This window comes from Citrus sinensis, chromosome 8, assembly GCF_022201045.2.
Source record: "Citrus sinensis cultivar Valencia sweet orange chromosome 8, DVS_A1.0, whole genome shotgun sequence".
Lineage (NCBI taxonomy): Eukaryota > Viridiplantae > Streptophyta > Magnoliopsida > Sapindales > Rutaceae > Citrus > Citrus sinensis.
Genome location: NC_068563.1, coordinates 17,599,320 through 17,624,924, shown reverse-complemented (window position 1 = coordinate 17,624,924; position 25,605 = coordinate 17,599,320). Strand labels below are relative to the sequence as shown.

At 34.3% G+C, this 25,605-nt stretch overlaps 1 protein-coding gene across 2 annotated transcripts; it reads right to left on the bottom strand.

The window, feature by feature from the left end:
• Positions 1-22,657: 22,657 nt before the first annotated feature.
• On the bottom strand, positions 22,658-25,270 carry LOC102623482 (protein NRT1/ PTR FAMILY 6.1). Of its 2 annotated transcripts, XM_025102315.2 has the most exons (6): positions 25,103-25,270; positions 24,780-25,016; positions 24,471-24,688; positions 23,777-24,357; positions 22,975-23,696; positions 22,658-22,895 (listed from the first exon to the last, which is right to left on the bottom strand). In XM_025102315.2, exons 2-6 carry the CDS (start codon positions 25,003-25,005, stop codon positions 22,849-22,851), a joined length of 1,794 nt encoding a protein of 597 aa, XP_024958083.2. In that variant the 5' UTR covers positions 25,006-25,016; positions 25,103-25,270; the 3' UTR covers positions 22,658-22,848. The 2 variants fall into 2 exon arrangements, with proteins under 2 accessions (XP_024958083.2, XP_006487564.2); XM_006487501.4 differs by having other exon boundaries at positions 22,658-23,696.
• Between the last annotated feature and the right edge of the window lie 335 nt (positions 25,271-25,605).

Below are 25,605 nucleotides of genomic sequence, written 5' to 3'. Positions count from 1 at the left end.
ACTCAATACATTTTATGTTTTACCGAATTGGATTCATACTCTCAATATTGGTCATAGAAATTTATTTCAATTGTTGGGAGATGTTGGTTGGATTGATGCACTTATGTTTGAGGAGAATTTGTATCCCGACTTAGTGAAAGTGTTTTACTCGAATATAGACGTTTCCGAGGAGAACAAGACTTGAGTAATCACCAATGTTGGAGGAGTTATGATTGATTTTGATGTTTCCCTGTTAAACTCTATCCTAGGATCATCCGATTTTGGCCTAGAAATTTATTCACCTAGGAAATCTCTTAAACTTGATAGTTATGTTCATGTTGACGTCGTTCGTAATATTTGTCGGCGTAATGATCTTTCTGTTGAAGATTGTACCATTCATTTCCGCACTTAGTGTACTTCCTAGATCAGGGCATCTAAATGAGGTTTCTCACATGGACGTTGCTTTGATTGACTGTATTCTTAGACGTCGTCCGGTTAACTTGGGCTATACCATCATCCAAACCATGTTGACCATACCTGCCTTGATTACCCGCTCCCTTCCATATGGTCACTTCATTACCCGAATCATTAAATATTTTGATGTACCGATTCAAGAACCGTCGTGTAGACCGTCAAAGGGTATCGGGGATGATGTTATTTTCGGCTTAGGATTTGAGTGGAAAAATGGCACTTGGGTCAAATTCACTGAAAACAAGTTTACCTTTCTTGCTCCAAGTGATCATCGGCCACTTAATGCTGTGGTTCCAGCCGATCAGTTACCCGTTTTCTCACTCTCATTTCGGGGGCAGCGTAGATGGCGAGATCCTCATGTGATTGCTTCAGCTCCTGGTGCCTTTGCATCTGTTTCATCAACTCCATAGCCTCCTAACTCTGAAGAGGTTACTCTTCAGCAGCTTATGGATGAGGTGCGAACACTCTCGGTGCGGCAGACTGAGTTTCAGCAGCAGCAGTTGTAGCAGCAGCTCATTCATGGACAGCGCCTTCTCTTTGAGTACTTCGGCATTCCATAACCGTATCCACCTCCATCACCACCATCCTCACCACCCCAATAGTCTCTTATGCTTGTATTTGGACACACCTACATTTCATTTACTGCATTATGTTCTTTTATTTTCAACTATATGGATGGTTATTATGCTTTTGGATTATTTATTTGTTTTGGATGATATGGATTTGTTTTGATTGTTTGTTATGAATTATATGGATTTCCTTATGCCTACGGATATGTTTTTTTAACTAATGTGCTTGTATTATGACTTTAATGATTGATAGGGGGAGCTTTTATTCCTTTTGATGATGAAGGGGGAGAATAATTTAATATGTGTTATAAAAAGTGTTATAAAAATATGCATGTATCCAGGGGGAGTATGCATGTATGCAGGGGGAGTCTTTTTAATAACTTGCATTGATTAAGGGGGAGCTTTTAATAACTAGATTAAATTTTTATAATGTGTTTTGTCATCATAAAAAAGGGGGAGATTGTTAACCTATATGGCTATAGATATTGATTTTGATGATAACAAACCACATGTATTGATTAAACAAAGATTTATGAATTGTGCTTTTTAAGAAAATGATGTTATGGAATTAAAGTGTTTTGGACTAAAATGAAAATATTTTAAAACTTTTGATATTGTTTTAAAATTTTGGATTTGGACCTATTTGAAACTATTTAAATATTTTAGGTCATTTTATAATTTCCCCTAATTTGGGTGAAATTATAATTTCATAAAGTTTTGAAATTGACAAAGCATTATTTAGAAATTCTAAAATTGGTACTATTTGAAAGCTTTCATAACATTTTGGGCCATAATACAGTTTTATAAAGCTTTGGGGTCAAACTATAAATTTGGAAAATATTTCATTGTAGCAGTTACTGTAGCGAGCGGCTAACCGGATATGATAAACGGCAATCTGAATTCTGGGCAGTAAGCTTCTGAAGCATAAACGGCTATTCGGATTTCGCAAGCGTCAATCCGGATTTCAAAAGCGGCTAACCGGATATGAAAAAGGGCATACCGAATAATTTAAAATTTAAATTTTTGCCTTAACGGTAACATAAAAGCGGCTAACCGGATTCCATAAACGGTAAGCCGGTTATGACCAAAATGTGCATAACGGCTAGTTTTTGAGCTCAAACTATATAAACTCAAATCCAATTCATTTTCAAGCTCTCCAGTAAGCATAAACAAAAAGCACACGAGATATCTTGAGCTCTCAATTTGCAAATCACAAAAACATTCAATCATCTCTTATTCTTCATTTTTGAATATCTACTCTTTGAGTGAGTTTTGTTGTAACTTTCATTTCTTCATCTTAATTGTAAGTGTTTGAGTGTGTGAGACACTTGAGTGAAGAGATTGGGAGATAATCTCTTTGCTGTAAAGGTTCATTGACACCTTAAAGTCAATTGTAAACGGTTGAAGCTTGGAAAGACTCGGATAGTGAAATCCTCAAGCTTGGATCGCTTGGAGGCGTGGACGTAGGCGGGGATTGCCGAACCACGTAAAAATTCGTGTGTTTGTTTCTCTTCTCCCGTACTCATTTGTTATTGTGCTTTTATTGAACTTATTACTTTCAATTTTATTAAGACGTTAGATTGTTTATTGTGTGGATTTGCTAGGATAATTTTTAAAATACCAATTCACTCTTGGGTTGCACACTTATATTTCACATTCTTTACCACTTCTTTCATATGAGGGTTTAGTCTTCTTTGTGGTTGACAGGTTGTTTTGGCATTTTCCTCTAAGTGTATTCGGTGTATGCAAATTAAAGGATTAATGCCTTTTATGTCTTTTAAGGTCCAACCAAATGCAGTTTTATGCCTTTTTAGTACAGATAACAACTTACCTTCTTGATCATGTGTGAGCTGGGAAGAAATTACCACCGGATATGTCTGCTACTCTCCAAGATAGACATACTTTAATTCTTTTAGTAAGGGCTTTAATTTAAGCTCTGGTGCTTCCTCTTCGTTTGGTTCTTTAGGTTATATTGTATCTTCAAAGTTTGATTGGTCATCGTCACTTGTAAGTACCTACATAGAATCAAGTGTAGAACATATGTTAGCAGTATCACAATTTAATTCTTTACTTCATTCAAAAGAACCAGCAAAACAAATTTCCACAGAGTTTGTAACATTCTCATCCTGCATGTGTTTCTCAATGATTGGCTCGATGTGATCAATCTCTTCATTCTGATTATCATCATTTTTTTTATGGTGGGGTTGTTTACACATGTTGAACACATTGAGTTCTAATATCATGTTGCTGAAAGATAAATTCATTACTCTATTCCTGCAATTAATCAAAACATTAGCAGTAGCTAAAAATGGTCGACCCAATATAACAGGAATTTGTTTATATTCATTAGTAATTGCTTCCGTTTCCAAAACAATAAAATCCACGGGGTATATGAATTTATCGACTCGGACTAATACATCTTCAATTATTCCTCTTGGAACTTTAATCGATCTATCAGCAAGTAAAAGAGTGGTAGAAGTTGGTTTTAACTCACCAACATTGAGTTGTTGGTACACTGAGTAAGGAAGCAAATTAACACTGGCACCAAGATCAAGTAGAGCATGTCCAATTTTATAATCCCCAATAATGCAAGAAATAGTTGGACAACCAGGATCTTTGTATTTCAAAGCACTATTGGTTGAGAGAATGGAACTTACCTATTCTGCTAGAAAAGCTTTCTTTTGCACTTTATGTTTCCTTTTCATCGTGCACAGATCTTTCAGAAATTTAGCATAAGAAGGTATTTGTTTAATGGCGTCCAGCAAATGAATTTTGACCTTCATTTGTTTAAAAACTTCATAAATTTCTAGACTGTGGTTTGATTTCTTTGGCTTAATTAGTGCTTAAGGAAATGGGGGTACAGGAGGAGAGTTGGTTATTTCTTCATAGGTTAAAGGTTCGACAGACTCTTCCCTATTTTCTAAAATTGAATCTTTACTAGTTTCACGAGGGTCTGTAATATGTTTTTCGACCACTTTACCACCACGAACGGTTATGACCGATTTGACTTGACTCATATTGTGGTTTCCTGAATTTCCCATTTGAGGATCACTAGTAGAAAAATGGCCTTCTCTGATACTATTTCGGTATCAGTAACGGTTTTTAGTGACACCGAGTTTAATGTCACTGATCACGGTGCAAGAAATTTTCTAACACATATTTTTTGTATCAACGATTCCATGACACCTTAGTATCAAAGAAATGCTTACAGTTAAAACATCACCTACGCTTTGATGTTATAGTGTCAAACAATTTGTGATTCGATAATATCAAAATAATTGTGATTTTATACAGTCACGCAGATAGTGATTCTATGGTATGAAGCATGTTTTGATGCGCTAGTATCATTTGTGTTGTGATTTAAAAATATTAATATTTGTCGATGCTAAATTGGTGTCAATAGATTTTGAAAATTTGAAAAAATAATAAAATTTTCATTATTACAATTACCAATAGCCTAAAATTAAAGCCATTAAACAATAATTTTCAACAATAGTTATGGAACAAATGTTGGATTCAAAACCCAATAATTTTTCATTTAACAAATGCCATCAAGCTCCACTCTACATTTAACAATCAACATAAAATTCACCAAATTGGTTCAACAATCAAATTCATGAAATATAGCTTGAATGACATAATATTAGCAAAAACCACAGTTAATTTTGAAACAAAGAAAATATCTTGTTTTGGCAACAACTTTAGTAGCAGTTAATAAGGCAAATAGACTAGAATAAGAAGCAGCAGCAGCAACATTGCTCTATCCCTCGGCCTGAGTAGCAGCAAAACATTGGAGGCAAATGCAGCAAAAGAAAAGGCAGTAGCAGCATTGCTATCTTCAATTGCCTGAGTAGCAGTAGCAATAAAAGGCAATCAGACTTATGATTAATTCCAACAAAATCAAACCAACACAGGCACATTGCAACACATTAATCATGAACATTTAATTATAAAACACAAACAAACAAGTGATATTTACCTATTTTCTTAAACTAGTGATTAAGTTAGCCACATATGCAGCCCACTCATCACGAACCTTTAAAATATCCTCATTTGTGTACTCCGTTATTCCCTTGAACTTCAATTACAGAAAAATGAGAAAGAAAATTATGATATAAACAAAATGTTCATAATTAAAATAACTAACGAAGCAGAGGTTTGAAACTTACATTTTGCTTCAATATGTTCGGATTTTGCACAATATCTTGCATGCCCTTCATAACAAAATACCCACATTCAAAATCTTTTAATTGCTGAGGGCACTATAAATTTATGAAATTAGTTTTAGTATCAATTATATTATACCAAAAGCTACTTAGTCAAAATGAACATATCACTTATATCCTTACTTGGACTAACATCCATTTCAAATTCAGCTTTGGTTTTTGTTTTGTTGCATGATACATCCTAACTCCTCTGAATATGAAAGCATACAGTGAATATAATACTCAATATACTAAAATTTAATCATATAAAACATTAAAATATAAGTATGGAAACTTAATTGCTCTATTATTCACTCCAAATGACAGTTCACTTTATGGGTGAATATAACACACATAGATAATAACCTTTGTCTTTAGCTTTGATTGAGCTTTCAAGCCAGCATTGCAACTAATGGGTGATTTGGTATTGACTGCACTGCAACTACCAACCTCTGTTCGACTATAAGCATTTAGTTTTGCATCCATCATATCTAGTCAAGTCATCATCATCTGATACCTTTCCTCAAAAACCTTTCTTTCTATATTCATTCTGTCCATATCTGAGTTTATTGCAGTTGGCACATGAAAATACATACTAAAATTTAACCATATAAAACATTAAAATATAAGTATGGAAACTTAACTACTCTATTATTCGCTCCAAATGACCGTTCACTTTATGGGTAAATACTGAATCCAAATAATACACAGTGGAGGCCAATATATCTATTGCAACCAACACCCAATGATTGCTACAGCAATAAGAATAAAACCATTATATTTAGCTATATCGATATATGAAATAACTATATATTCTATAATTTCTGAATTGTGGATGTTAATATATTGAACATATGAAAATAGAAGTCCTTACCCTGGGTTGTATGGGATTAATACCAATTGTCCAATTAGAGCTGCTTTCAACAGTTCAAATACACAGCGAGACTTTATTGTTATAGCCTCCTCTGTTGGATTGAGTGAACTGATCATAACTGGGGTAAATCCCACTGGAAACGACTCCCCATCATTTTCCATAACCTCATGTAAATGCCTATGTGACAATTTGAAACATGATCAATAAAATTATTATTAGTGTTCTTAGTATAATGGCTTACTTAAAAAGTTAAATAAAATATTAATAATTTAAAAATAATGACTTACTTTGCCCATAGCTCGATCACCTCATTTCTCAGACAACTAAAATCAATGATCACTTGACAAACAACCTTGTTCAACAGTGTTTTCAATGCATAACCAAAAACTGACTCATCATTTTCGATCAATAGCTCTTCATCAAGAAAACTGTCAACTAGTAAGGAAAACATATTAATGCTTTGACTAGTGTTCTTTCTCTGTTGTGCAGCTGACCTAGTGTTCTTCCTCAAAAGCAACTTCCTATTGGCATTTGGTTTCATCACCTTTGCCTTCATTGGAGGAGGAGGCTTAACTCCAACTTCGATAACACAAGGGTCTGCTGCTTTGCTTTGTTGGGCTGTAGTCTCTTTCAATCTAGGAGACTTTCTTGGGGTCTTTATTGAAGTCTTCTTCAGAGTCCTTTTTGGAGTCTTTTTGGCTTGTTCTGCCTCAATTTCAATTAGAATTGGAGGAGTTCGTGTGCTGGCACCATCATTCTCCATGTTCACCTTGTTCAATGATGTCAATTTTGGAGATGGTTCGTTCACAAAATCCGTAACATATTCAATAAGTAAACATTAAATATCAATTAATTAAATAAATTAAATATCAAATGAAAAAATTTAGAGCTAGATAATAACCTTTGTCTTTAGCTTTGATTGAGCTTTCAAGCCAGCATGGCAACTAAAGGGTGAGTTGGTATTGATTGCACTGCAACTACCAACCTATGTTCGACTATAAGCATTTAGTTTTGCATCCATCATATCTAGCCGAGTCATTATCATCTGATACATTTCCTCAAAAACCTTTCTTTCTATATTCATTTTGACCATATCTGAGTTTGATGCAGTTGGCACATGAAAATACATAGTTGGGGTTATTGACTGCCCCAGACCTTGGACTCTACTACCATTTGACTGATTTTCAAGAGCTGTAGTTAGAATGTCATTGACTCCATGACAGTGAAAGAAGCCTGCTCTACTTGACTCTTTAAATCCTCCTATAATAACATTGGTATAAAATATAACCTCAATAACTTACAAGGCATTAAATTAAAAAAAAATAAACGAAATCATTGCAAACCAAGTAACAAAAAGGTAAGACCTACAATCTTCTTTGCCACTTGCTGTACATCATTTTCATAACCACCATTGCTGTTCTTTTGAGCCATCAACCACAATTGACTGCGGTCGATCTCTTTAATAGACACTCCAAGCTCTGCCTTCTATTTTATGTTAACAAAAAAAATATAACTAAATTTTTCTTACATTTACAAAGCTAACAGGAAGTTCCTACACATCTGAACTGTATGGAAGTCAAAGCAGAAGAGGTTGTGATAAGATACATTTCGATATAGTATACCACCATATCCTGAACTACCTAAGCGATGGTTGTATTTAATCTTTGCACGTAATTGCTTCCCTTTTTGGCTTTTTTCCTTAGAGAAAACATTTGAAATTCATTAATCATTTCCATTCACAAAGTAAGAGTAACAAAATAATTAATAACTACTGTAATATAACTTACTTGAAATTCAGTACCAAGCATCCTATCAACAAACTCTTGCCACTCTGACTTTGTAATTCTAGGATACTCTCTAGGTGGCAACTTTAACTTATTACAGTGATCCTTGTTTGATTGGATAAATTCAGTGTTTAAGCCTGATCTGAAGTTCCTTAAAGAAGTTCCCATTGTCCGCAACACATATTTTTTGCTCCTCATGTCCAATACAAACTTACTCGGTTCCAACATATGCGTAAGAAATCAAATAAATTTATTTCCAGAAACTTAACTATATAATTACTGAAATAAATAAGAAATCATATATTACCAGCACATGGTCCCAAAGTTTTTCTTTAATCTCTAGGGAAACACGTCGCCAATCATTGTACAAGATTGAAACATTATCTCTGACCACAACACCAATGTATGATCTCAACTCAATGCCACCTTCTCCAATAGGAATTCCATAGTCATTATACTCGACTATGATTTTGTTGTCAGGTGTTAATTTCATCAAATGCTTCTTCTTTGTTTTTTCCTCCTCGTCGGTCTCTCATCACATTCGGGCACACTCATCTCTTCATTTTCTTCTTTGTCAGACATCTCACTAAAATTTAAAACCAATGCACAAATTATTAATCAAAACAAATTGCAGAAAACACAAGTAGTCAATGTGAACATATAAGTAAAAAGCATAACAAAGTTAAGAAACTTGCAGAATAAACTACCTTTCATTCCTCTGCTGAGTCATTATCAATGGGGACATCATCACAATCAGTTCTATCATAAATTCCAACATCATCTTGATCCATATCCATGTTCGAAGATGGATATTCTTTAAATAAAGGTTCATGTATGACCATGTCAACATTCCCATCATAACCTACTGATTTATTGACTCTTTGACTCACTGAACAAACAATTGATTTTTTTGGATCTACTTGATCTTTCACATAAAATACTTGTTTTGCATGTGAAGCTAAAATGAAACAATCAGACTTATGACCAACACGATTAAGATCAACGATAGTAAATCCTAAATCATCAATCTTAACCCACCTACTATCTACCTAGTCACACTTAAAAACAACTCTCTTAGCCCTGAGATATTCAAGCTCCCAAATCTCAACAAGGACCCCATAATACTCCCTTACACCAGTGTGTGGATTTTTATCCTTCGAACTTGAAACTTGTAATGTTGTTGCTGAAACGTGGACTCCACTATTTTGTGTAATACGGTTATTATCACGGTCCTTAGTTGTAAATTTAAAACCATTGATAAAATACCCTGAATATGTTATAACAGTAGAGCTAGGTTTGTTGGCCAACCACTTTACTGTTTCTGATACATGTATACCAACTGTAATATCATTTGCTACTTACAATTAAATAAACACTTATAAATTTTAAAAATAAATGAAACAATGTTAGTTCAAACTAGTTATATATTCAAACCTTATGCTATAACCAATCAGTAAAGGTATGAGCATGCTCAATTTCTAACTAGTGGCCACGTTTTGATTGCTTTAGGTATTTTGTTTGCAAGTACAATTTATGCTCCCTACAATATGATTATGAAAATGTCAGTTGTTTTGAATTTGCTATAAGTTAAATCAATTTTAAACAAGAACAATCACCGATTATAATAAACTTACTTGATATAAGTTTCACACTCGGTGGTGTTTTCCAAAACACAAAGATGTGCTTGCTGCAATAATGAAACATCAACCACCATAGCCTCTCTGCCTCCAAAGGGCTTTTCAATTGTATAATCTACCATGCAACTAGGTGGCAGTCCAATGAAATCATGATTGGACAAATATTCAGCACAAAATTCAAATGCTTCCTCTGCCACATAACACTCGGCAATGCATCCCTCAGGGCAACAATGGTTACGAACATAGCTCTTTAGTAATTTCATGTTTCTCTCAAACAGATACATCCAGCAAAGGTGAACCGGTCCACACAATCGGACTTGGTCAACAAGATGCACCGTTAAGTGGACCATTATGTCAAAAAAAAAGGTTGGAAGAATTACTCAAACAAGCACATAATGACGTAATGTTGTTTTTCTAGTTTGTCAAGAGATTATGTTTCTAGCACCTTACTACATAATGCATTGAAGTCAAAGCACATTCTAATGATAGCTTTTCTAACATTTTCTAGAAAACAACCATGGAGTGCTAAGGGCAACAATTGTTGCATCAAAGTGGGGCAGTCATGAGATTTAAGACCTTGAAGCCGACAATCATCCAAGTTTACAAGACTCATGAAGTTGGAAGAATAACCTTTTGGAATTTTGGTTTCAAACAAAGTTTGACAAAATATTTTTTTCTCTTTTTTACTCAAGGTGTAAGGTGCTGCAGGTATGGAATTTTTATCATTTTCACTAGGAATTAATTTGCCCCTAATATGTAATTCAATTAGATCTCTTCTAACCTCGACCCCATCTTTCGTCTTTTTAGGTTGATGAAGTAATGTGCCATAGATGCTCTCACAAACATTTTTTCAATGTGCATCACATCTAATACATGGCGAACTAATAAATGTTGCCAAACTATAAATAAAAAAAATTGATTTTCTTTTGAATAATTTGTCAATATCATCATCACAATCATCATGTTTTCGTTTGCTGCCTCTATGCTTACCACTCTTATAGTTAATACCATCTACCAGTTTCAAAATTTCTTGACCATACAAAGTTTTTGGAGGTTCATCCCATTCTGCCTTACTATTGAAAACCATCTTCAGTGATCTAAATGAATGGTCATGTGGCAAAAATCAACGGTGCCTTAAAAATACACACTTTTTACTATGTGTAAGCCACTGTGACTTTTTGTCTAGGCCCCAGACTGGATAAGCATAGTAACCATTAACAGGAGAACCTGAAAGATTCCCATATGCGGGAAAGTCACTAATAGTCCACATCAAGACAGCCCGCAAATTGAAGGTTTGCTTTTTAAAAGCATCATAAGTTTCTACACCAACATTCCAAAGGGTTTTCAAATCATCAATTAAGGGTGCTAGGTAGACATCTAGATCATTCCCTGGTTGTTTAGGCCTAGATATCAATAAAGACAACATAATGAATTTTCTTTTCATGCACATCCATAGAGGAAGATTGTAAATGACCAACATAACTGGCCAGCAACTGTAGGTAGAACTAAGAGTGTTGTGTGGATTAATCACATCAGTTGAGAGAGCTAGACGAAGATTTCTAGGTTCTTGGTCAAAATCAGGCCACTTAAAGTCAACTAAATGTCATGCTGGTGATTTTACTAGATGGTGAAGTTTGCCATCATTAGTTCGGTGAAAAGCATGCCAAGTCAAGTTCTCAACAGTTTGGGGCGATTGAAACATACGTTTAAACCTAAGAATAGAAGAAAAATACCACAATACCTTTGCAGGCACCTGGTTACTACTTGTTTTGACATTTTTTTTTATTTTTCCACCTAGACTGTCCACAAGTAAGACACTTATTCAAATCTGCATACTCTTTACAGAACAGAATGCAATCATTGTTGCATGCATGTATTTTCTCATAATCTAATCCTAACACTCTCATTGTTTTTTGCCCTCATACATCGACTACAGAACATTATTCTTGTCTGGAAACATGTCAGAAAAAACTTCTAACAAAGCACTAAACCCTTGGTCAGAACACCCATACTTCCTTTTCACATTATACAATTTCATTAACCCTGACAACTTAAAATACTTTGAACCTAAATACCAAGGTTTCTCAGCATCCTCAAGTATATCCCTAAAACACTTAGGATTTTGATCACATTGTTCATATGCATAATGGATCATGTCCTCGACATTACTGTGATCTTGGAACCTAAATTTGTGATTTTCATAATACTTTGGGCAACTTACAGAGGCTACATTTGAATCAACCTCTCCATGTTTATCCCAAACTATATATGTTGGCAAAAAACCATTTTGAAATAAATGACCCTTTATTCAATCAAGAGTATGGAACTCTAGGTTGCAACACTCATTACAAGGACATCTAACTAATCTATGATTTTCAGAATTAAGCGTAGCAAAATTCACAAACCCCTCTACTCCATCTTCATATTCTTTGGACACTCTTGCTGACCATATCCAAGATTTATCCATTTCAATAACGATGCCTGTTAATGTAAGATTTTATTTAAATGAAACAAATAGTGAAATTAAGTTGCCATGCATCATTCCCAACATACACCAAATTATTAAATTAAGCAATCACACATCATTCCCAACATACACCAAATTGTTAAATTAAGCAGCCATGCATGCCTTTCTCACAAGTAAAGCAACAGAGGACAAAATAAGACATTTGATGTCAATGAACCCATTATCATAAGTCACCAATGTATAGCTAAAGTGAAAATGTATTTATGTTAAACATGTATTCATACCTTCAGCAATGAAACACCTTCTTGTAATTTTGTAGAAGATTTTAGCACAGCAGCAGAACAACAATTTGTAAAATTGAATTAGTTGAAGAAACAATCTGCCAACCACATGCAAACTATAACAATATCAATACTTTTATCAGTAAATATATTACCCATGGTTAAAAAGGTAAATCAAACTTCTGTATCTTAGAACCAATATTAAAAACATCTTTAAAAAATCAATGTAGATTGTATTCATATAATATCAATTTCAAATGACAGATTGATAAGTTTATATCATAAATTAGAAAGAAACAATGAAAACACCTCAACCAATAGATACAGTTTTCATAGTATATCCAGGATGACCAAGAAGATGAACTAAATTTCTGCATACTACAGTCAAATTCACAAAATCTTTAAAAATTCAATACCAAGGCTATTCATATGATTCTAATTACAAATGAAAGACTGATAAATATATAATGTGATTTGGAAACAAAGTATGAAAAAACCACAGCCAATAGATACAATTTTAGAAGCTTATCCAACATGGTGAGAAAGGTGGATTAAATTTCTACCTCTTATAAGTAATTTTAGAAAATCATTACGAATTCAAAATGCTATAAATATAGTACCAGTTGCAAACAAAAGCTTAATTAATGTATAATTTAAAAGAAAAAGAAAATAAGCAAATAACTTATCCTTAGTACAATAATCAATAACTCATTCATTTTGTCAAATACCTTATAGGCACAATTTTGTATCATCTTCTTTTGACAAATCTTGTTTTAAATTCTACCTGCGCAAATACAATACCCAACAAGAGAAAAACATGCAAATGTAAAAAAAAAAAATACCCAGCCTAAATTGGATAAAATAAAAAAATAGAACTAGCTCCAAGTGTTTCAAATTGATGTTTTCCATTATTGGGCATGGTTATTTTGACGAAAGATTGAAGAATAAAGTAACAGATAATATGACATTCAAAAATTAAATGAAATTAGCCCCTAAATGTTTCTAAAAATAGGGATTTCTATTATTGCTCTGATTATAGTCAAAACTGAAGAAACTATAATGACTTACTTCTTTTATAGGTTCGAAGGGCTTGTTGCTTGAATCCTCTTTTAAATCTTCTTCTTCAGAATCGCTAAGTACTGCGACTTATCAATTTCTACTTCCATGTTCAAAGAAAGGCATACTTGTTAATTAGTATGAATTTGGCTGATGAGTGATTGAAGTGAAAAAGCTAGCAAGAGGGGTTTAAGGAAATTGAAGGGGATTTCGATTTGAGTGGAACAAACAAGAGGCCCCAAATTTGAGTTAGAAGAATAAAGATTTTAGGGTCACAAGTTTCATCGATTTTGTTTTAGGGTTCATGTAGAAAGCGAGGAGGGAAATCGATTTTGGAGGGAGGGGGAAATGAGGAGCCAAAACACTTCAATTGTTCAATTTATATCGATAGCTTTTTAGCAATTAGAACGATGTCGTTTAGATTTAGGAAAATTGAAAAAATTAAAATTACTTTTCCAATTAGCATCAGTGCTTGGTTCTGATACTAAAGTATCAATGATCACTGACACTTAAATGTAAAAGGCGCTAAAATCCTCTTAGGTCATCAAATGCTGATACTTTTTCATTTAGTATCAGAAACGTAGTATCAGTGTTTCCCATTTTTCTAGTAGTGGATGTTGTTGACTCTAAGGGTTTAGTTCAGGTTGAGCAGGAAACTTTCCTTTTTCATGCATAATCAGGTTGAGCAGGAAACTTTCCTTTTTCATGCATAGTCAAAGCAGATGTAAGTTTGGAAATAGTTTCTGTTAAATTGGTTAAGGTTTGCATTGTTTGGTTATTGATCGATTCTTGTTTTTCAATAAACGAATGCCATGTGTCTTCCAGAGTTTTTCTTGGTGGTGGGAAATATGGTGGGTAACTCTGAGGGTTTTGGAAATTTTGACATTGAGGAACTGGTTGTGAAGGTTGTGCATGATTGTCATTTCTCCAACTAAAATTTAGGTGGTTTCTTCAACCAGAGTTGTAAGTCTGGGAGTATGGATTTGGATTTGCCCTTTTGAAATTATCAATGAAATTTACTTGTTCATGCAAACTTTCTTTCAGAGCTGGCAAAGTTAGACAGTCTTGCGTAGAATGGTCAGTAGAATTGCAAACATAACATGAAATATTTTGAACAGACTTTACATGATCATTCTTTTTCGACTCCAATGCTTCGACTTTTCTAGCTAAGGATACAAATTTGGCTTGAAAATCATGGTCTTCCCTAAGGTTATGCGTGCCTCCATCAGATGAAGATGATTGAGGTTTACTTGATGACTCATAAGAACCAATTGTATCTCAGTGTTGTGCATTCTCTGCTACATAGTTAAGATAGTCTGATGCATCTTCAGGACTTTTATCCCTAAACTCACCATTACAGATCATTTCAACGACTTGTCTACCTTGGGATGTTAATCCCTCATAGAAATAAGACATTAATCTCCATGTTTCAAAATCGTGGTGTGGGCAAATGTTAAGTAGTTCTTTAAACCTATCCCAACATTGGTAGAGGGTTTCTCCAAATGTTTGAGTGAATGTGGTGATTTGTCTTTTGAAAGAATTTGTGTCTGTGGGGTGGGAAGAATTTTTTCAAAAATTGTGCTTGCATTTCATCCCAAGTTCTGATGTATTCTGACCTAAGATTTTTTAGCCAAGTTTTAGCTTTATCCTTCAGTGAGAAAGGAAAAAACTTAAGTCTGATTATATTCATGCTACAATTTTGATCAGTACATGTGTTACAGACTTCCTCAAATTCCCTTAAATGCAAATATAAATTTTCAGACTCAAAACCATGAAAAGTAGGAAGAAGTTGAATGATACCAGGTTTGAAATTAAAATGTCATGCATCAGGAGAGAAAACTATAGATGATGGTGACCCTGTTCTAGTAGGATGCATGAAGTCTCTAAGGGTCCTAGGTTGTTCATGAAGATTTTGCAAGGCTTGGTCATTTTCGTGCTCCAAAAAATTTTCAGTTCCTATGTCAGTCATATCTAAGGGTGGTGAAGGTGATCTTTTAATTAATCTGCCACTATTTGTACGAGACCAACGATGCATGCAATGCTAATGATGTGTGCTAAACCAATGATGCATAAAACGCTAAATGAAAATTGCAGAAAATAAAAATAAACTGGAAATTAAATAAGTAAAAATACAAAATAAAAATAAACAGACTGAAAATAAATAAAATAAATAAATTAGGCGGTAAAACCAGCCATAAACAAAGAAATTAAAAGAAACAGTTTAGGCAGTATTTTAAAACCAGCCATATAATAAAACATAAAATTAAATAAATTAATGTACAAGAATAAATAAACTGAAATTAAAATGATAGGTGGTAAAACAAACCATAGAAATAAATTAACAAACTGAAATTAAAATGCTATGCAGTAGAACCGATGATTTAAAATAAATGCGGAAAGTAAATTGCAGAAATTTAAAGAAATAAATTCAATTTGGGGACTGATTTGCAAAGATTTCTGGGCTAAAATGAAGTTTCTTAAAAACTTTATGAATAATGTTAAAGTTTGAAAAGAGGAAGGTGGTAACTGAAGTTTTGCAAAAAGAGAATAAAATAGAATCATGGAAAGATAGTAACGACAAAAAAAATATTAAAATAAAATAAAAATAAAATAAAGACAAACTAACACTAAATTTAGAAAACTCCCCAGCAACGGCGCCAAAAACTTGACATGACTCAAAAGTGTATTACTCTCAAGTATAAGAGTGTCTAATTATAATATAACCCGGTGAGTCCGGGGTCGAACCACAAGAAATTTTAAAATCTAGTTGTCAATTTGTTAAATAAAGAAAATTAATTGTGGGGAAAATAAATTATTTGAAAACAATTTAAAAATATGCTAAGGTTACGGGATCCACTCTCAATATTCAAACTATAATTTTAATACTCTGTCATTTATATTTTTCCTCACTTTTATCAATTAATTATTATATCATTTAATTCTATGTGTGTGGATAAATATAGAATAAAATATCTAATGTGTCACACTATATTAATGTGTCGACATTATGTCAAAATACCATACAGATCCAAAGAAATTTATAAATTAACATGACATAAAAATAACTAGAAAAGAATAAAATAAACTTAAAAACTCATTTGAGAAAATAATAAATTTAATAGTTAGAAACATTGAGCTTCACCTTTCACCTCAGCTTAATAAAATTAACCACTAATATTGAAAAGAAAAACACAACACTTTTTTTATTTGATAAACTTTTGAAATATGTTACAAAGAAAATTGATACAGAAGGAAACAAGAAAAGAAAAGAAACAAAGAAAGAAAGAAATTCTTCAGCTACACCCTTAGTTATCACTCTCTCTGAGAACTCGGCTCCCTCCTCAATGGCTTGCAAAGCATCTTCTTTTCTTTTATTTTATTAACATTAATATTTTATTTTATTTTTATATTAGATATATGTTAATTGAAATATGTAATGCTCAGGAGGCGTGATGGCCTCCTGACCATCACCAACATGCTTGCCAATGTTTTTTTCTTTTTTCTTTTTTCTTGTTTTATTTTTTTTATAACATCTCCTTAATTGATGAATTCTAAATAGCTCCAACTGTCCTTTTTTATTCTCGTTTTCAACTCTAATTTTATTTTTATTCTTGAAAAATATTTATAAGATAAAAATTAATATATTGCGACTTAAGTTGACATAAAATATATTTGGGGAGTATTAAAATAATTTAGAAATAATGAGCGCGTTAATCGACTCAACAAGTGAAAAACTAATAATCTTAACCTTATTAAATGTAAATTTTTTAGTGTCAATCATGCATAAACCAAAGGGGGGAGGGGGTATTTATACATGAAACAAACTAATCACAACCATTCATTTATTCAACTACTACACAAATCATCACCATTCATTAAAACCTACCACTCACCTACTTCACCAACCATAGAGTGAAGTTAGCTCATAGAGATCTTGAAGACTCCTTGTACATTCTTCAGTTCTTTCATTTAAGAAAGATGGTGGTGAATCTCTACATGTGGTTGATGCTGGTGAGATAGGTGGAGTAGCTGACTCTTGTTGTTCTTCTACTTGTTTTATCTGTGTATGATCATCTTCTTCAATGGGAAAGAAGTTGAAGTCATCCACACCAGAGCCAAAATCTCATTCTCCTTCTTCATCAAAAATTATATCTCGACTGATCATGATCTTCCCGTTGTTTGGATTGTAAAGCTTGTATCCTTTGGAGTTGTTGTCAGAGCTGATGAAGATGAACTTTTCACTTTTGTCATCCAACTTGGCTCTACTTTCGTGTGGTACATGTACATGGGCAATGCTTCTAAAAACTCTTAGATGGGTGATGTCGGGCTTTCTTCCACTCTAAGCTTCTTGTGGCGTCCTGCCTCATACACTTCTTGTTGGAGATCGATTGGATAAGTAGACTGCACATGCAACAACTTTAGCCCAAAATTCTTTAGGTAGCCTCTTACTCTTGAGCAAGCTTCTTTCCATATCGAGGATGGTTTTGTTCTTTCTTTCTGTAACACCATTTTGTTAGAGGGATCTTGGAACTGTCAAAGGTCGTCGAATTCCATTTGCTTCACAAAACTCTACGAATTCTTTGGAAGTGAACTCTTCACTTCGATTAGATCTCATGGCTTTAATATGGTATCCACTTTCTTTTTCCACTGCAACTTTAAACTTCTTGAAAGTTTCAAAGACTTCTGATTTCTGCTTCAAAAAATACACCCAAGTTTTTCTTGAAAAATCATATATGAAGATAAGGAAGTAGTTACTTTTATCAAGGGAGCTTGTCTTGAATGGACCGCACACATCAGTATGAATGAGCTCAAGTGGCTTCTGAGCTCTTAAGTTTGACTCCTTTGGAAAGCTCTTTTTGAACTGCTTGCAAAGTAAACATCTTTCACAAAGTTGATCAGGGTGATTGATGTATGATAAGTCTTTCATCATGTTCTTCTTAGATAGTAGCTCCAGTCCTCCAAAGTTGAGATGCCCATATCGAAGATGCCAAATCTAGGATGGATCTTTGTGACAGACTTTGAAATATTTTGCAACAACATTTTGAATATTTAAAGGAAACATTCTATTTTTCAACATTTTCATCTTTGTAATTAGATTTCCTTTGTCATCTCTTAGGAAAAGACTACAATCTTTTAAGTGAATATCATAGTCTTTTTCCAAGAGTTGACCCAAACTAAGGATGCCGCTTTTTATATTGGGCACATAGTAAACATTCGAAATTATTTGGTGGCTATTATCTTTTGCACGAAAAAGAATGTTACCTCTACCATTTACTAGTACTTTTGAATCATCTCCAAAAGTGATACTACCATTCACATATTCATTTAGTTCCACGAACATACTTCTGTTCCCACTCATATGATTACTAGCACCTGTGTCAAGATACCATGTATTTTCTTGACCTCCACTTGTGTCATTGCATGCTAGTAAAATGGTGTCATATTCACCATTTTTCTCTTTAGCATAATTCACTTTTTCCTCAATTTTGGTGCTTGGACCTCTGCATTCTAAAGCATAATGCCCAAACTTTAAACAATTATAGCATTGTACTTTGCATTTGTCATACCTCGATCATGGATTGCCTCTACCTCGTCCTATGGTTGAGCTTTCTCCTTTGGCATAATTAGAGTTGTTGTTGTTGAAATTCCAACCTCGTCCATGACCACGACCTATACCTCGTCCTCGACCTCTACCTCGAACATTATGTCTTCTCTCGTTGTCGGAGCTTTCTTCTCTTTTCTTTGGATTGACTTTCATCTTGAGAAGTTGTTCTTCGATTCATTTCTTCTTTTTCTATTTTTCTTCATAGGCTTGCAACCTTTCTTGAAGTTGTTCGATCGTCATATCCTCCAAATATTCTGATGCCTTCATGTGTAAAGACTCAAATTCTCCCCGTAATGTTTGGAGACGAACCTTCTTAACTTGCTCCGCTCCTTTGTAAAAGGTTTCTAGCTTCTCCCATGCTTCTTTTGAGGAGGTTGTATCAGCAATCTTTTCAAAAGCATCTTCATCTAATAATTGAAAAATAAGATACTTTGCTTTATTTTCTTTCTTCTTCAAGTTTTTTAAATTCTCCTTTTGCGCCGCAGTTAAAGTGGCTTCATGTTCTGGCATAATAAAGCATTTCTCCACGACATCCCATACGTCATGTGCACCCAATAGAGCCTTCATTTTAATACTCCAGTTGTCAAACTTAGTTCCATTTAATTGTGGAACTTGAAATGACATCATACCACCATTTACCATAACTCACAAATTGAGTGAGAATTTGGAGATTCTAAATGCACGGATGGATCCGGCACGTCGAAAAACTTTGGGAAGGACTCAAGTCAACTTTCGGTCAACGATCAACAGTCAATGCAGGTCAACAGTCAACGCAGGTCAACAGTCAACATCGGTCAACAGTCAATGTCGGCTTGTTGACTTGGTTCGGTCCGACTTAGTTCGGCTCAAGGCGGCTCGGTTGAACTTGATTTGGTTCGAAAGTTCGGTTCAGCTTGGTTCAACTCGGTGAGTTGACTCAACTTCAGAACAGAAAACTTCCGGCGGCGAGTGTGGGCGTGTCTGGTCTCCGATCAGGCTGATTTTTGCGGCGTCGTGTTCCTCTCCTCTCGTCGAGATATTCGATTTGATATCTTATATGACTATATATAGCATCAAACACTAGCTCTGATACCACTTTGTTGGAGAATTAACAAATTAAACACTAAAAAAACACATTATTTTATTTCTTCAACAACACTCCTTACCAACTATAACTCTTATTTTTCACTCTTTACAACTCAGGGATTTTGTTACTTCACTTGATGCATAAACCAAAGGGGAGAGGGAATGTTTATACATGAAATAAACTAATCACAACCATTCATTTATTCAACTACTACACAAAATCCTCACCATTCATTAAAACCTACTACTCACTACTTCATCAACCACACCTACCACAAGAAGCTTCTATGTATTTGGGCTTGAATTTATTCATCTTGGATTAAGTTTATGATCCAACACATTGGACACCAACCAACTGGTAAAATACCAAAATTCCTTAAAATCACGAATTAAATCAACATTACTGCAACAAATTATTACAAATAGAGATGCCAACGACATTAAAATAGTTGTAGATTAAGGAGTTGGCTATGTAACGGATTCTGTAACTTACAAATCCAGCTTCAACAATGAATATTACTTGCACTTGTATGATTTTCTCTCTCCTCAGGACACGTGTGATTTTTTCATTGGGTGTGTAAATAACATAAGTTGTAACATAGTAAAATCTTTAGATTAGAGGTGACAGTGTAGATCATGACATGACTATACGATGTGGAAATGACACAACTTTTTTGAATTCATGTTGGTATAAATTGCATGATTAATAAATGTATTGATATGACTTTTTATAGTTTTAATAATTTTAAATTTTTTATTAATTGTGTTAAATAGGTTAACCCAATTAGTAATCGAATCGTATTTATATTTGCTTAAATTTGACACGACATTAACAAGATGGATAACATAAATTACGATCCCTAGTATAAATAAAAGTTAGAAAATAGACATAAAAAATAAAATCCAATTTTTTTTAAAAAAAACTGAGCATTAGAAAGCTCCAATATTGTTAACAAACTCATATTATTTCAATATCATTACAACATAAATTTGCCAGAAACAAACCCAAAATTGCAAATTAAACTCTAAGCATTCACACAGCCAGACACAAGAGTAATAAATAGGGAGAAAAAAAATATTAAAAAAAATCTTATTAGAAACCTATGTTCACTTATTTGAAATTACATCACAAAAATTTGTAAAATGAAATACTAAATCCAAAATACTACATTAGGTCTGACTAATTTAGATTCGAGTCGGATAGGATCACTAGGAAGACTACTAGAGCGGTAAAATTCTCTCAATAAATATTTAATACAACTGTATTTTTAAATTTCGAATTGAAGACTTTGGTTAAGATAAAACAACCCAATGCTAGCTGATTTTCGAACTTGTTGGTAAACACTGAATTATAATCTGGACTCTAGCATCATAGTAGGTGTAGATAAATTGGGGAGACAAATAGAAAGTATCATTACGGCCCGATTGGGATTCCATTTTCTCAAGCTTTTCTTCCCAATTTCATGCTTCCAAACCATAATCATCTCTTCAACAACAATTTTTCATCATCTAAACAACATTTTTCCACTCAAAATTTATAAATCCCTAATTATTTCACATAGCCCAAACAATTTAATCCAAAGCATAAACCCCGAATTGTTATAGCATTTTCAATAGTCACCACAAGCAGCACAAGAGTGAAGATTACATCTTTACCATATCTTTAACTCGAAAATGAAAGACAACGAAGTCAGATGTGTTCAACTGCTCTGGATGACAGCAACCTTGTGATGGATTGGGCTCGTTGTTTGCAGTGTTCGGGATGGTAGCTTCCGATTTTATGTGCTTAGTACAAAAATCTTGCACAGAAATCAGTGATTTGAGAGCGAGATGGTGAAAGACGTGAGAGAGGAAAGGATTTGAGGGAGGAAAAAAAAAAGGGCAAAGTGAGAGAGAAAAAAATGGACAACCGATTTAACAAGTTGACCATTTTTTTTTTTTCCTGTCAATCTGTAACCGATAACGGCTCAATTATTGAGGCCCGGCATTATAGCTTTCGCCTTCAACAATTACTGATTTCACCGAGTTAGCAATAGCATTGGCCCATTTCAATAAATTATCAGATTGATTGAATGTTTGACTAATTGTATTCTCTGGAGTCTGGCCCATGATTATCTGTTCATGTCAGCTAACATTTATTAAGATCTTATCAATTATTTGTTTTTCACCGATCATCTTATCTGATTTATAATTTATTCAGCAACCAGTTAAAAATGTCGGAAATGCATCGATGTAGCCAATTTTGCAGTAGGAAATGCACCTTCTTTGAAAGAAAAATGGTGGCTACCAATTGCTATGAGGATAATTATTCTACTAGGACTAAATTTTCAAAGATTATGCGGTTGAAAATATAAACAAGAGAGAGACAGGAGCACCAAGTGTATTTGTAGCACGCGCAGAGCATGAGGCCATGGTAGTTGAAGAAGATAATAAGTAGTGCACAGATCTAAGGATAGCCATACCCATGATTGAGGCTTTAGTTTTAGATGGTATTTGTTCAGAGGTCTGGGAAGTGAGTCAGTCTAAGTTGATTTTTTAGCTCATATTTCTCAGAAGTCAAATTTTGGTGACTAGTTAAAAAATTGTTTGAAAATTACTTGATTAAATGCCCTGTGAGCGAAGTTTTACATAGTTGTATAGAAAAGAGAACATAAAACTGGCCCATAATCAAAACTAAAAAGATAACAACTGATATACCAACTGTGTGGTTCTGAGTTTTACAGCTTTGCTTTTTGCTTAAAATTTCAAGGCTCAAAGTAGATTCACATAATTGGAAAAAGATTAAAATTGAGATTATGGCATTATTAGCTAGCTTCCAATTCCTTAGATGGGGCTGTCGTAGAGCTTGTTCTCCATCACCTCATAGTCATTGCCATGCTTCTGCTCAGACCTGTACTTGTATCTATATGCAGAATACAAGAAAGCACAGAAATTGATGACACTCAAAACGGCAAGCAGCCAATACAAATAATCAAACCTACCAGTATTTATATTCTGAGCTAACCAATTTGGTTGCCCTTTCTTAGGATTTCCTGTTACAGACTTGATGATGCTGTTCAATATAGAAGCAGCAAAGCAACCTAAACCCCCCGCTAAAGCTGCATAAGCAGACCCTATACTCTTCATTGCATCCGGGGCTTCCTCGTAGAGAAATTCAAGTAAGCCTACTATGCAAAATACTTCAGCAATGCCAATCAGACAATACTGAATCAAGAGCCAGTATGCACTTAGGTCTGGCATTGCAGTTAAAAAACTAAATTCATATCCATGACTTATCGCATAATTTCTGCGATATCTCTCAAAAATACCTGCCCATATTACTGATAAGATTGAAACTGCCAAGCCGATGCCGACTCTCTGAAGCTGAGAAGCCCCACGAGGATGACCTGTAATGCGGCGACATAGAGGAACAAATGTGGAGTAATAAAGAGACAGTATAAGAAATATGCTGAGACCTGGAAATACAGGCATACATGTCACTGGAAGTTTCAGTTTACCCATGTGGGTGTTCATTGTGTATGCCTGCTGCACTGAGAGAGTTAGGAACTCTGTTAAGATTACATTGAGCATGATTGTGCAAGCTGGTATTGGTACTAGCCTGACAAGTGTTTTAACTTCCTCAACTTGAGTTACAGTGCAAAGTTTCCAGGGACTTGGATTAATAACATCTTCCTTCAATTCCAGAGCTGCCTTGTCCAAACATCTGCAGGCTCACAAAGGCTATAATGTTATATTGAAATTAAACTAATTTCAATAAAATGAAAGAATGAGAGCTCGTGATACCTGAAATCATCAGTGTGAGCAATCTTTCCACTACCCTTTATAGCAGAATGTTTACCGGGTACCTCATATAGGCCGATTAACTCACTGCTAGAGAAAGCAGCATGTCTCTTCCGAAAGGCAGCAACGAGAACCTGGGCAACCCTTGTTAAGGGGCTGCCTCCTGGCAACCTATGCCTGTACAAAGGAGTGCCAATGAAAAACAACATGTTTGATATCCCCATGGCTATGGCCAAAGCACCAAAAGCAGATCCCCATCCATGTTCCATTTGAATGTAGACCACCAAAGTAAACGCCACAATGGCTCCAACAGTGACAGAAAGATAGAAAAAGTTGAAAAATCTATCCAGATGAGTCTTGTAATCTTTACTCCTTTCATCAAACTGATCAGCCCCAAACGAAGAGACACAAGGCCTTATACCGGCAGCTCCAAATCCAGTTATATAAAGAACTGTATATAGGTAAAGCATCTGCCATGATTTAGCTGGCTCGCAGCTTCCTAGAAGCTGGGATATCCGATCACAATTATCTTGGTTTGGCATGAAAACTTTCATTGTTGCACATAAAGTTATTCCTGTCAAGCCCTCCGAGAAATTAAGGCAACAGAAAAAAAAAACAAGCACTACGTGATCATCATCATTCAATATTAGCTATAGTCAATGAAATTCTTTTTGAAATTTAAAAAAAAAATCCATACTGCAAGATAGATAGTGGTGAAAATGGCAATTGTCCAATATCGACCAAGATAAGCATCAGCTAGAAAACCACCGAGAACGGAAGATGCTTGTGATATTCCAAGAAAATTGTTAACAGCATTGGATGAATCAGCAAAAGATTTATGCATAACATAGAACATAAAGGTCACCATATTCACAGAAAGACCAAAATAAGCCATTCTCTCTGCCATTTCATTCCCTGCATAATTAAGACAATATCAAATTCGCTGCGCAGTACATGTATCATCTGTGCAGGTTCAAGCAAACAATGCATTTGAAATAAATTTTACCGAAAATGAATAAAGCAGCAATCCAGCCTCCAGTCTTTGAAAGATCAGCTATAGGCTTCCCATGGACATTAACAGGGGTAGTTCCTCCAGTATAGCCACGGCCAAGAGCCATTCTTCTATTATCAGACTCAATAAAATACACACTCAGCTTCTTTCTCTGATGGCTTGAACTAGTAGCTGGTGTCTCTTGTAAACTTTCAGGTGATTTGATTTCTCTGCTACCCATTTCTTAACTTCCTGCAAAATGATTCAAAACAGACATTGCAAAATTATGCATGGAAAAATGATAGACTTCAATTGTAAGCAAAACCATTTCTACTTACTTGCGCGGCAGAACAATGATACTGAAGAAAAACAACTGTTGAAAAAAATACCAATTTTTGTGATAATATAATTCAGATAATCATGTTTTGGGTACAGTTGGTAAGTAAAAGAGTCAAGAATAATAATGTGGTTCCAACCAACACAATAGGACCCCCCATATTTGAACAAAGATCAAAATTGCATTAAATGGGGTTACAATGAAAGAAACAGCTACCCATTTTGATGTTTTATGTTTAACTGTCATTGCTGTTCTTGAATGCAAAGCCTAAAGCTAAAGCCCTCCCATATTATACATCTAGCTTCTTTGTTAGTTGATATTTGATAGATCATCATAGCTAGTCATCATTTACTTACTGTGACACTCTGAAGAAAAACGGCCAAGAAAATGAAACCAAAATATTGGTAGGTCATTGCTTTCAAAGGTGTGAAAATTTGTTAAACATCAATTTTTCGCCTTTGCTAGGCTTTAATGTTATGTACTTGTTGCTCAGAGAGGCCTTCC